At 33.0% G+C, this 13880-nt stretch overlaps 1 protein-coding gene across 14 annotated transcripts in view; it reads left to right on the top strand.

Moving 5' to 3' along the window:
* Positions 1-13880, top strand: part of FSIP1 (fibrous sheath interacting protein 1) — a 252791-nt gene that overhangs the window by 15786 nt on the left and 223125 nt on the right. For all 14 annotated transcript variants that reach the window (XM_074289248.1, XM_074289250.1, XM_074289244.1 and 11 more), the window contains 2 exons: positions 73-227; positions 6360-6453. In XM_074289248.1, the coding sequence (XP_074145349.1) occupies positions 73-227; positions 6360-6453 (249 nt within the window). The remainder of the gene's footprint in view (positions 1-72; positions 228-6359; positions 6454-13880) is intronic.

Raw genomic sequence — 13880 nt, 5'->3', positions numbered from 1 at the left:
ATGAGGGGGCTGAACCTAGATGATTTATTCCAATTCTAAAGGCTAAATAAGTTTACTTTCCATATCACATAGATGCTTCCAAAATAAAAGAAACAGATCAACAACTTAAGGAAGCTGTTAAAAAGATGAAGAGACTCGACAAACTATTGGTGGAGAAACAATTTAAAGAGAAAGAAATTAAGAAGCAAGGCCAAGAAATGAGAACAAAGCTGTGGGAAGAACTTCGGGTAAGAGAGAGATGATAATTGTATAACATGTGAGAGGTAAAATTCTCTAGGAAAGAGAAGAAATGAAATCTTCCTGGCTATGCTAATGAGAAGTAGAATATACTTGAAGTAGTTTTAAAGATATAATTTATTTTATTCTTTGAGAATGAACAATTGGCTATATCTATATTCTGGTTAATAATAGATTGTCATAATAGCAAAATTTGTGTTCCGGAGTACTTCTGATAATTAACACAAATTTGACCTACACTTGATAAGTATTATCTTCATGTGTATAAGGATGAATGATATTGCCTGAACTTTGGAGTGAATAGACATCTTGGTCTTAAATCTGGGCAGTAAGCTCTGTTCATTCTACGTGGAGTTTAAAGTTTGGTTAGTGAATAGCCAGGTCAAAAAAAGATGTAATCCTTAATGACTATTATTTGTGTATCAGTTGTGTAAACAGTTAAGAAGAATGTGACATGTGATAGGCATTTTATAAGTCATCATCTTAAGTAGTTTAAATTCAATTTGGTTTCAGTTGTCTTTTAAATAAATTGAACCTAGATAATTTTGTTATGAAATTGAATATAGGAAAATTGTAGCCAAATAGAAATGATGTTCATATGTTGTCAAGTTGGTATAATTTGGTTTGATCATATGCTCAAAGGGGAATAAAGAAATATTTTTGTGTGATACCTGATCTGATGAAATTCAGTGAAGACCATGACAAGTAATAAGACCAACCCAGCTTATGAACCATTATTTGTTGCAGAGGATGAAGAGGCAATGAAATTCTATGAATAACTTAACAATATCCTTCAAACCAAATCTACATATACACAGATATTTTTAAGGTAGTCATAGAAGAGTAGTATAGCAAATCATAAAATAAAATTCAGGAATAAGAAAAGAGGTCAAAGACTGTACTTAGAAGTCCCTTGTTCTTATAGCATAAATACTTTATTCAAGAAGAAAGTTCGAAAATAATGGACTGAATACTAAATAATAGTACAGAAATGAAACTCATTGTATTTTAACAGACAAAAAAACCAGGTTACCACTATCAGCATCTATTCTGGTGCTTGTGGATATTGAATGGGCTTAAAAAAAATCACATATATATATATATAATTGAAGTTTGTAATTACAGATTCATGGACCTATTTTTATGAGAATGAGCTATATACATATTGTGGGTGTTCTGGATGAAAATAATAACACCACAGTATTTCATATAGCATTTTCTGTATCAGACCTTAGCTTCAGTTATATAATTGACAGTGTTATTGGACTGAATAATATATAATAGGGTAGCAGGGTTGGGAAGTGTGGTATAAGATATAAGAAAACTAGAAAAGTAGAACTAGGTCATGAAAGATTTTGAATTCCAACAAAACATTATGTATCTGAACTAGGAAATGATAGAGAGTCAGAACCAGGAGCCACTGGAGTTCATTAAGTTCTGGGGTAGGGCGGAAGAACATGGTATGTGGGGAGTGACATGGATCTCTGCTTTAGGAAAGTTAATTTGGTAACTGGATGACAGACAGACTTGAGTAAGGGAAACTTGTGACAGGTAAGAGATGAGGGACCTGTACCAGAGTTATAGAAGTATCAGAGAAAAGGAGGCATATATTGATAGATGTTACAAATGAGAAATCAACAGACCATGGCAGCAGATTGAATATGGGAAAGAGATTTAATGAAGGGTTGAGGATGAAATCTAGTTTGCAAATCTGGGGTACTAAAAGGAGGATGATGGGGCACTTAACAACATTTGGGAAAGTTTGGAGGTTGGCAGGATTTAGGGGAGGAATGAATTTAAATCGCATATTGAATTTAAGATGTTTAAAGGATATCTAGTTTGAAATGTTTACCTTTTGACAGTTGGAGATATGAGATTGGAGGTAAGCAGAGAGATCAGGGCTGGATAAGTTGAATTGAAAATTGTCAGCATAAAGATAATTGAATCCATGAGAACTGATAGGATCATGAAGTGAAATAGTAAGAGAAAAGAGAAAAGGGCTGTAGAACCTTATGGAACAGCCATGAATAGTAAGTATAACCTGAATGAAAATCCAGCAAAGGATATTTAGAAGAAGTAATTAGGTAGTAATAGGAGAACCAAGAAAGAGTAGTGTCCCAAAAACCTAGAGAAAGGGGTGCTCAACAGTGTCGAAACCTGAAGAGACGTCAGGAGGAATGAGGGTGATACCATATTTGGGGGTTAATGTCCCATTGGCACATGCACAGTTGCTGCTTTGGATGCCCAGATAGTTCTTGAGTAATAAGGAGAAGAATGAGGCTATTAGATTTAGCTGCTAAGAGATTGTTAGTAACTGAAGATAACAATTATGGTGGAATGATGAACTCAGAAACTGGATTGGAGAGAATTAAGAAAAGTGTGAGGAGAGGAAATGGAGGTACCTGTTGTTTGTAGGCAGCCTTTTCAAGGAGTTTAGCCACAGATAGAAATACACACAAGTATTTCAAGATCTAGATATGTGTAAAGAGAATAAAGATTTTGTTAATAGAGCAAAAAGTTAATTTCATGCATTCATTCCTATTGAAAACAGTAGAAGGCATAGGGAAAAGGAGATTTTCCTTAAAATAATAAGCAGCATCTATCTAAAACCAGTAGCAACCATAATTTATAATGGAGAGAAGCTGGATGCATTCCCATTAACAACAGGAGTGAAACAAGGTTGCTCATTATCACCATTATTTTTTAGTATTTTACTAGAGATGTTGGCTTTAGCAATAAGAAAAGAAAAATAAATTAAAGGAATTAGAATAGGCAATGGGGAGGTAAAATTACTATTACTCTTTGCAGATGATATGATGATATACTTAGAGAATCCTAGAAAATTATTCAAAAACCTACTTGAAGGGGCAACTAGGTGTTGCAGTGGATAGAGCACCAGTCTTGAATTCAGGAGGACCCGAGTTCAAATCTGGTCTCATATACTTAACACTTCCTAGCTGTGTGACCCTGGGCAAGTCACTTAACCCCAGCCTCAGGGAAAAAAAACAGACGCCCCCCCCCCCAAAAAAAAAAAAAACCTACTTGAAACAGTCAACAGCTTTAGCAAAGTTGCAGGATATAAAATAAACCCACATAAATCATAAGCAATTCTGTATATTATTGACAAAGCCCAGCAACAAGAGCTAAAAAGATAAATTCCATTTAAAATGATTGTAGACAAAATAAAACACATGGGGTGTCTACTTGCCAAGATAAACCCAGGAACTGTATATATGGACACAATTACAAAAGACTTCTCTCACAAATGAAGTCAGATCTTAACAATTGGAAAAATATCAGTTGCTCATGGATCTTATGGCTGAGCTAATATAATAAAAATGATAATTTTACCTTAACTGGTCTGATTTTTCAGTATCATGTCAATTAAACTGCCCAAAATTATTTTATACAACTAGTATAGTAACAAAATTTATCTAGAAGAACAAAAAAGTCAAGAGTATTTTTTTAAATTTTTTTTATTATATATATATATATTTTTTATAATATTATCCCTTGTATTCATTTTTCCAAATTACCCCCCCTCCCTCCATTCCCTCCCCCCGATGACAGGCAATCCCATACATTTTACATGTGTTACAATATAGTCTAGGTACAATACATGTGTGTGAATATCATTTTCTTGTTACACAATAAACATTAGAATCCGAAGGTACATGCAACCTGGGCAGACAGATATTAGTGCTAACAATTTACATTCACTTCCCAGTGTTTCTTCTCTGGGTGTAGCTACCTCTGTCAATCATTGATCAACTGGAAGTGAGTTGGATCTTCTTTATGTTGAAGATTTCCACTTCCATCAGAATACATCCTCATACAGTATTGTTGTTGAAGTGTACAGTGATAAAAGTCAAGAGTATTAAGGGAATTAATTAAAAAAAAAAAAAAAAAGAAAAAGATGGTGGCCTAGCAGTACCAGACCTAAAACTATAGTATAAATCAGCATCAAAACCATGTGATAACTGGCTAAGAAATAGAGTGGTGGATCAGTGGAATAGGTTAGATAAACATGACATAATAATCAATGACCATAGGAATCTGATATTTGATATACCCCCAAACTTTGGGATAAGAACTATTTCACAAAAGTTGCTGGGAAAACTAGAAAATGTCAGAAACTTGGCTCAGGCCTTGAAGATATCTTATGGAAAAGGGATTGATGGTAAAAGGCCCTTCGTATGCTCTTCTTTTTTTTTTTATGACACTGATGATTTGACTACTGGGGCTGACAATAGAATTTAGGAACATACATTGAATTGTGGGGTAATTGTCAGATTTCTAAGGTGCAAAGAGTAACTATCATTAGAGCCTTAATCATGACAAAAATAGAAGCATAAACTTCATCCTTGCCTTCTGTTTTTGGATTTCATGATGTGAGTGGGTTTTATTTTAAATGCTATCAGATCTTTGCTTCCAGTCTTGACTTCTTACCCAAACTCTAAGCCCATAAGTCCTAATATTTGAATTCGTACATTCTAACCTTTTTTGTTCCTCTTTTTATCTAAATTTCCAGTTATAGAATAACAACCTTGGCTTTTTATTCTCATTTAGACTCTAATGTCCTAAAGAAAAATAACATTAATTTTATCCTGTGTCTTTCACAGTACTTAGCATAGTGTTGTTCATATAGTAAATATTTGTTGACAACTATTTTTTACATTTTTGGGACATTGTTCTCTTTTCTCTGTAATACTGATGCTTGTTCCTTTCTGCTTATTGCTTCCAATCTGGACATTTTGGAAGAGAACTTCTAAGGTCAGAGGAAGAAATAATGTGATATTATTTTTGAATAAGTTCTCCTAGCTCATTTGACTGGTGCAGTAGAAATAATATAATTAATAATAAGCTTTTGAAAGCTAATATTTTCTTTGAAGTACGAGTGAAAAGGATCACCCACCTCTAGTATATGAAAGTAACAAATGTCTAATTGGTCAAGGCACATCATATATTTTAACATACAAACCTGGATCTGGTAATTTGTTTATTTTCATTTATTCTATTTGATCTTCTGTTTCAGTCAGCCTATAATAAAATTTGGTCAATGGTTGTATTAATTTTTAAAATCATGAAATGTTTTTAACTTCAATCAGAAATCTAGATTATTCATTAGTTGTAGACAAATTTAGACAGATAAAGAAATTATTTACTTGACCTGAAAAGGTAATAGTCAATAAAATGAAATGCTAATTATATAAGAGAAACATACCTTGCCTCCATCAGAAATCACTGGCATAAAAATGTTTGTGGCAGCCCTTTTCGTAGTGGCTAGAAACTGGAAGATGAATGGATGTCCATCAATTGGAGAATGGTTGGGTAAATTATGGTATATGAAGGTTATATGGAATATTATTGCTCTGTAAGAAATGACCAGCAGGATGAATTCAAAAAGGTTTGGAGAGACTTACATGAACTGATGCTGAGTGAAATGAACAGAACCAGAAGATCGCTGTACACTTCAACAACAATGCTGCATGAAGAGATGTATTCTGATGGAAGTGGATATCTTCAACATAAAGAAGATCCAACTCACTCCCAGTGGATCAATGATGAACAGAAACAACTACACCCAGAGAAGGAACACTGGGAAGTGAATGTAAATTGTTAGCACTACTGTCTATCTACCCAGGTTACTTATACCTTCGGAATCTAATACTTAACGTGCAACAAGAAAATTGGATTTACACACACACATATTGTATCTAGGTTATACTGTAACACATGTAAAATGTAGGGGATTACCTGTCATCTAGGGGAGGGAGTAGAGGGAGGGAGGGGAAAATTTGGAAAAATGAATACAAGGGATAATGTTATTAAAAAAAATTACTCATGCATATATACTGTCAAAAAATTTTATAATTATAAAATTTTAAAAATTAAAATTAAAAATAAAAAAAAGAAGCCAAAAAAGAGAGAAATCACTGGCATAACATTCTCACAGTGGCAGAAAAATTGCTAAAACAATTACTAATTTATTAGTTATTTCAATTTAAAAAGGATTATAATTCCTTCATTTTTGAACTGTTCTAGAAAGGTTATTATTTTAAAATAAAATTGAGTATGGTTGTCCTATTTCCTATGTTCAGAATTTTTCTTTCTTTTATTAGACTATCAAAAATTTTGATGTCATACAGAGTAATGAGGAGATAGAAAATACTAAAAAATTTGTGAGTCTGGCTGCTTCTTCAGAAAGGACAACTGGTGAGTAAAAAAAAAGATGACTTTGAAAAAAAATGTTTTATAGAAATGAATTTGAGTCAGATATACACATAAGTAGACCCCCAAATTGAAGACAATGCTAAATTTCATTTAGAAATGAGTGAAAATAAAGAAGTAAAATTTCCCCATCCAAGTTCACAGTTCCCCAGTCTATCCACAAGAGTCTCTTGACCCCAGATTAGTAGTCCATTCATGGAAATGGCCTCTTGAAGCAACTATGGACTAGATTAATCTTGACCAAAGCTTGCTGCCTAGAATAGTGATGTTTCAAGATCTTGTTTGGGTAATGAGGATTTGGACTTTGTCAGAAAGGCTTCACTTAAATCAATGGAATATGGCTCCTGATTGGCATATTTTATTTTAGAATATGTCATACTGAAATAGAATTTGCTATTGTTGTTAGACCATTTGAAATACTAAAATAATGCCTTTTTATATCAATATGATAATCAAGTGGACTTAAATACAGAATTTTAATTTGAGAGACTTTGTTTTTAGCAATACATATGCTGGACTATGTTAAAAGAGAGGCTTACACAACACATTTTTAAAAAAACAACTCTTCATAATCCCATTTGGGGTTTTCTTTGCCAAGATATTGGAGTGGTTTATCATTTTATCATTTTCTTCTCTAGCTTATTTTACATATGAAGAAAATGGCAAACAGAGTTAAGTGACTTGCCCAGGTTCACATAGCTAGTAAGTGTCTTGAGTCCAGATTTGAATTCCGGTCTTCCTGATTCCAGGCCTTTCACTCTATTATGGCACCTAGTTGCCCATGTAGTTTTTACTTTTTAAAAGTTGAACACAACTTATCAAGGCCATTGAAAAAACTAATGCTAAAGGCTAGTGGTTGAAAATCTGACCTCATGAGGTACCTTCCAAGTTTGTGATGTAACTTTTTCTTCTTTTATTTAATAGGCAACTATTTCTTGAAAGGTCAACTAGGGTGGAAGAAGGGGGGTAGTGACAGTAATGTTTCTCTCTCCACCTTACCCACAGAAAAAGAAATGATAAGAAAAGAAGAAAATCTGTAAAATATTAAAGAAGAAATAAAAGTGAACAGAAGGAAGTTTAGAAAAGGACATAGACAATCAGGGGAATATTGATAGTATAGTATCAAACTTAATATGTTCCTCAAGAACATGAGATTTAAAGGTTAACATAAGACCTGTTTTCTGTTCTTTGTACATATATGAAAATGTTCATATTTATTTATCTTGTCAAATTCACAATATGGAAAGAAAAAGTTTTTTAAAGGTCATTAAATATTTCCTGCATACTCTGTCAGATGGTATCCTAAGGACAGACAGTTTCCTACTAATTTTGAACATTTTCAGTTACCATATTCACAATAATACTAACCTGTGTTCTTTTTTAAATCAGTAGAGAGCAATCCACAAAATATGTTTTTTGAAACTAAGAAAAGAATGGTTTGACTTAAATCAATGGTCTTCATATTTATGTGCCTTTTGAACTACATTTGCAATCACAGTTAACCAGAAGAGCTACATGACTTGTGTCTGCCTTCTAGATGACTATGATATATTCAAAAGTTTGAAATCAAAGATTTTAGAGAGTGGCAGGCTGCCCAGAAAAGCTCTTTTGAATTTGTAGCCTCTGCATTTCCTATTAAAATGTTCAGATCTCTGTAGATTGGATGAAATTTGGGATAGATTTTTTTAAAAAGTTATTGGTAAAGATATCAATTTGGTTCATCATGAGCTTTTGTGATCTTCTACTCTCCAGTGGCTGTCCTGCTTTCATTGTGCTGAATGTTTCACCCCAATGGAGAATGAAAATTGTTCTGCTGACTGTTAGGACTTAATGAGAAACTTTGTGGAATACTTTATTCCTTCTTCTAAAAGAGTGTTTCTTAGCTGACCCTTCCTGCTGCTATTTACATCACATTAATATAATTAAACCTTTACATTTTGATATAAATATGTGATTTTATATGAAGAAAAGTACACATACATTTTTGAAATCCCAGGCATTTTATGCTACCATGAATGATCTTTCCTTACTGTAACAGTGAAAAAATGAAGTACTTAATACTTCTCACATGACTTTTATATGTAAAAGGTGTCCAGCAGGTGGCAGCATCAAATTAAAATTCTTAAAATCTCTAAAATTGAAGACAATTTGGTTGTGAACAAAATAAAGATAACCCTGATGGTTTTCTTACCCCTTTTCTTTTCGACTTAGGGAGAAATTCTTATGGTGAATATTTTTCTTTGCCATTTTATCAATGACAATTTATTGCTACATCAATAATAGTAATAATAGCTGGTTTATGTAGTTTTGCCAAGTGCTTTACATGTCATCTTATATGGCTTGTGCCTATAGAGCAGTTTTTAACTCTTATTTTAGCCCACTAAAAACAAAACCAAGCCAAATCTTTTCAGTCATGTTTTTAGACATAAAAATTCTACTTGAATTCTCCATCATGGTTTGAGGATGACACGATAGCTCAAAAGATTATATTGCTAGGGTATGCTTTGGCAGCTCCAGCCATTGTATGAAGTCTTTCTGTATAGTTCTTTTTGCTAAGGGAGTCTAGGTAAGTGTGAAATTCAAAAAAGAACATTGTTGTAGAATTCAGTGCCTAGATTTAAATCCTTATTACCTGTATGATTTTGGGCAGGTCAACATCTCTAGGAGTTTTGGAAGTTCTTTTGGCTCTAAATCTGTAAATCAAAGAGAGGCCTGTCAGGTTGGATATTAAGAAATAACAGCTCACCTTTATATAGTACAAAGTCCTTTCCTTATAACAACTCTATAATTATTATTCTAATGAGAAAATTGAAGATTAGGAGAAGCTAAATGATTTTCTTAAAGTCACATGGCTAGTACATAACCATGTGCCAAGACTTGAGCCCAGATCTTTTGGCTCTAAATATAAGATGCTTTCCTCTATGTTATGCTTAGATTTGATAATATATGAAGTATTAACTGTGAATGAAAAATATCATCATGGATCTTATAGACTGATTTTTAAGTTTCTTTGGGGATTGGTAAATTAAAGATAATTTCTAATTTGCATTGGAATTTTGAATTAGCATATAAAACCTCATGAACATCTTTGAAAAATTTTAATATGCAAATGTTAGTCAATAATTACTTATGAATTCTTTAAAAAAGGATAATTAAAATTTATCTACATCAAAGATTTTCTAGATTTCTGCTGTCTCCCTTCACCTTGGGCCCTTGAAAGCTACCACAAATTTAAAGTATATTTTGGATCAGGGATTACAGCTTTATGTGCTCTCAGTGGATTTTCTTTGACCAGATAAACCAAAGGGCATTCTAGTTTAGAGCAAAAGGTATATTTAAAAAATAATTTTATTAATGTTTTTGTTTTTATATCACCTACATTTTCCATATATCTCTTCCTAAATTGTTATCACCTTACAAAGAATAAAAAAAATCATTTTCAGCAAAAATAATAAATTGAAAGGGTATGACATTTTATGTAGTATTCCACATATCTTTTTTCAGAGGCCAATGATAAAAAGAAATTTCCCATATGTATTAAAATATTTATAGCAGCACTTTTTCTAGAAGCTGAGAACTAGAAATAAATTTATCTCTGTCAGTTAAAGAATGGCTAAGCAAGTTTTGGTAATAATAATAGCTTACATTTATATAGCCCTTCCAAGTTTACAGAGTATTTTATTTTATTTTACATAGATTGCTCCATTTAATCGTAATAACAGTCCTGTGAGAATAGGTATTATTATTCCCATTATATAGTCAAGAAAACTGAAGCTGACAGAAGGTGAGTTGTTCAGAGTTACAACAGTTAGAGCAGGATTATGATATCTTCTTGACTCCAAGTTTATATAGTCCTTCCATGTTTGCAAAGTATTTTACGCAGATTATTTCATTTAATCTTCATGATAATCCTGTGAGGTAAGTATTATTATCCCCATTTTATAGTCAAGGAAACTGAGGCTGACAGAAGATAAGTGAGTTGTTCAGGACCACACAGTTAGCATTAGAAGCAGGATAACTCTTATTTTCTTGACTCCAAATCCAGTGCTCTATTTACTATGCTACCTAGCCACTTGTGGTAGCATTATGGTACATGAATATAAGAGTATTATGATGCCGTAGGAATCAATGGTTATGATAAAATAATAACTAATATTTGTATAGCACTTTGGGATTTGTAAAGTACTTCATCTATGTCTTTTGATCCTTATTACAACTCTTTGAGGTAAGTAGGTACCATTATCACCATTTTACAATTGAGGTAATGGAGACAGAAGGAGCTTAAGTAAACTTTCAAGTAGGTAAATGAGGCTGAATTTGAACTTGGGTTTTCTGAACTTTTAGGCTCAATGCTGTCTCTTATTATATTACCTATCTGCTCTAGAGAAACATGAGAAGACACAAACTAGATGGAAAAATATGAATTTAATTAAATAGCCTAGTAAAATAAATAACAAAAAACTATATATATTAATTGAGATGCTTCTTCTATAGACTTCTATATGTTAGTAAGAAAGCTTGTATGTGAGGAGAGGGCACACAATATAGGGAATATATCATTAAAACAGTTTCTGAGCACTGCATCATAGTTTGAATCCTTTCCTAATCCTTTCTCTAATATTACTTGTTCACTTTTTCCTCCTGTAGAACCCTTGCCTTTGGTAGTGTGGTGATACCAGACAGCTGGGGGTTAGTGCTGTTTATTCTTTGTTCTTGAAGAAGACTATGACATATCAAGGAGGTGCTGCCATGACATGGAAGTGAACTAGACTTAAGTGAGGGAAAGCAAGTTCACCAGCCTTACTCTCTCCTCTGGAACCATGTGGTGAAATCTAGATCAGAATGTAGATGGCCCTGGATGCAGTGGGAGACCTTGGCCATTTAAAGCTGTCTTTCCAAGGTCTCAGTTTGATTGAAGCAACACCCATTCAGTGTTTAAGGCTAGGTAGGAAAGAAATGAAGTAAAGAGTAGCATTTTTTTTTTTTTTAAACAGAGCCTGTTTTTATGATAGGAAGGAACCAACTCAGAAAGAGATCAATCAGCTGAAAATAGGTTTACTCTCCCCTCTATTGATAAGTATACTGAATTTATCCCTCCAGAGTGTAGTATAGGACCTTCTTTATAATCTCCTATACCAATTTTCTATAGTTTGGGCCTTTTATGCTTTAGACAAGCCATTGATCATTTCAAGAATGGCCTGTCTGAATTTATGATCAAAGATCTAGAGAATACTATGAAATGCAAAATGGATAATTTTATTACATTAAATTAAAAGTTTTTGCCCCCAGCAAAACCAAAGAAGCCAAAATGAGAAGAGAAGTAGAAAGCTGGGAAACAAATTTTTTAATAGATTTATTTTTTTGATACATCAATATAATAAAATCAGGTAGGTATTACATTTTAATCTTTTCCACAGTACTCAAAAGTGCTTTGGGTCATATGATACAATGGACAATGTGTTGAACACCTGGTAAAGAATCAGACTGATTAAAGCTGGAAAGGACCTCAGAAATCATGATACAGAGGACAGAGCTCTAACTTTAGATGAAATCTTTCCTATGAACATAATAAGAATTCCTGTATGATGTTAGTCAAGTCCTTTTAAACTCTTTGAACTCTTCAAGTTTTTTTATCCAGAAAAATGAGAGGCTTATACTAGATTATCTTTGAAATATGGAAACACTTTTTTATAGCCACTGTTTCTGATAAAGGCCTCATTTCTCAAATATTTAGAGAACTGAGTCAAATTTGTAAGAATACAAGTCATTCCCCTGTTCATAAATTGCCAAAGGATATGAACAGGCAATTTTCAGATGAAAAAAACTAAAGCTATCTATAGTCATATGGAAATGCAAATTAAAACAACTCTGAGATATACCACCTCACACCTATCTGATTGGTCAAGATGACAGGAAAAAGATAATAAGTATTGGATGGGATATAGGAAAACTGGGACACAGTGTTAGAGGGCATGTGGGAAAATTGGGATACTAATAATGCTTTATTGGTAGAGTTATGAACTGATCCAGCCATTCTGGAGAACAATTTGGAACTATGCCCAAAGGGCTATTAAACTATACATACCCTTTGATACACCAGTGCCGTTACTGGATCTATATCCCAAAGAGATCATAAAAAAAGGCAAAGGATTCATAAGTGCAAAAATATTTGTAGCAGTCCTTTTTGTAGTGTCAAGGAATTGGAAATTGAGTGGATGTCCATTATTTGGAGAATGGCAGAATAAGTTATGGTATGTGAATGTTATGGAATATTATTGTTCTATAAGAAATGATGAGCAGGCTGATTTCAGAAAAGCCTGGAAAAATTTACATGGACTGATGCTGAATGAAGTGAGCAGAACCAGAACTGTACACAATAGCAAAATTATGCTATGATCAAGTGTAATAGATTTAGCTCTTCTCAGCAGTGTTGTGATCCAAGAGAATTCCAATTGAGCTGGAAAATGCCACCTGTATCTTGAGGGAGAACTATGGGAGCATACTATTTTTACCTTGTTTGTTTGCTTGTTTTTTCTTTATTTTGTTCTGATTTTTCTATCACAGTATGACTAACATGGTAATATGTTTTAAATGATTGTATATGTAAAACTTATATTAGATTGCTTGCTATCTTAAGGGAAAGGAGGGAGAAGGAGAGAGAGGACAAAACAAAAATGAATGTTGAAAACCATCTTTACATATATGGAAAAATATATGAGAGGGAAAAAACTGGTCAGAATATATTAAAAAATAGGTATTTTTCCTACCACAATTTGTTCATAGCATTGTGTATTGACTGACCTATTAACAGAGGTCTCTAAAAATGTTTATATTATATTTCAGGCTTGTTTAGGATTTTTGTATTTGGACCTGAAAGAGATTTTAGAGATCATTTATTCCAGCTTCTTCATTCTACAGAGGAGGAAACAGGCTCAGAAAGGATAGATACTTATAGAGTGTGGAGCAACAACTATACCATTATATTTATGGGGAAGAATTTCCACTGAATCTTGGTCTGAGGTGATGAAAGGGGAAGATCCATGAGAATGGTGCTCTAGGGCATGTAGCATACCAAAAGGGTGACTTTCTCAGTGTCATAAGATAGTCTATGGTAGAGGTAGTCATCAGATGGACTAGATTTTAATTCCTGGCCCTCAGATTCTTAAGTCTAATATTCTCACACTCAGACTGTCTCAAACTAGCTTGGGATTTGTACATTCAATTCAGTTCTGTATAATTCTGTACAACAATTCAATCTGTACAATACAGATTGGCAAAATCTTTGAAGATAAAGTTTCTTGAATTCTATTGCAAGAAGCTTTTTCTTTAGAGTTTAAAATTAATTAATTAATTCATACCATCTTAAAATCAGATCTTCCATTGAAACAAATTCACATTTGTCATTTGGTATT

This window comes from Sminthopsis crassicaudata, chromosome 2 (assembly GCF_048593235.1).
Source record: "Sminthopsis crassicaudata isolate SCR6 chromosome 2, ASM4859323v1, whole genome shotgun sequence".
Lineage (NCBI taxonomy): Eukaryota > Metazoa > Chordata > Mammalia > Dasyuromorphia > Dasyuridae > Sminthopsis > Sminthopsis crassicaudata.
The sequence above is the reverse complement of the archived record's forward strand: the minus strand, read 5'-3'. Positions and strand labels throughout refer to the sequence as shown.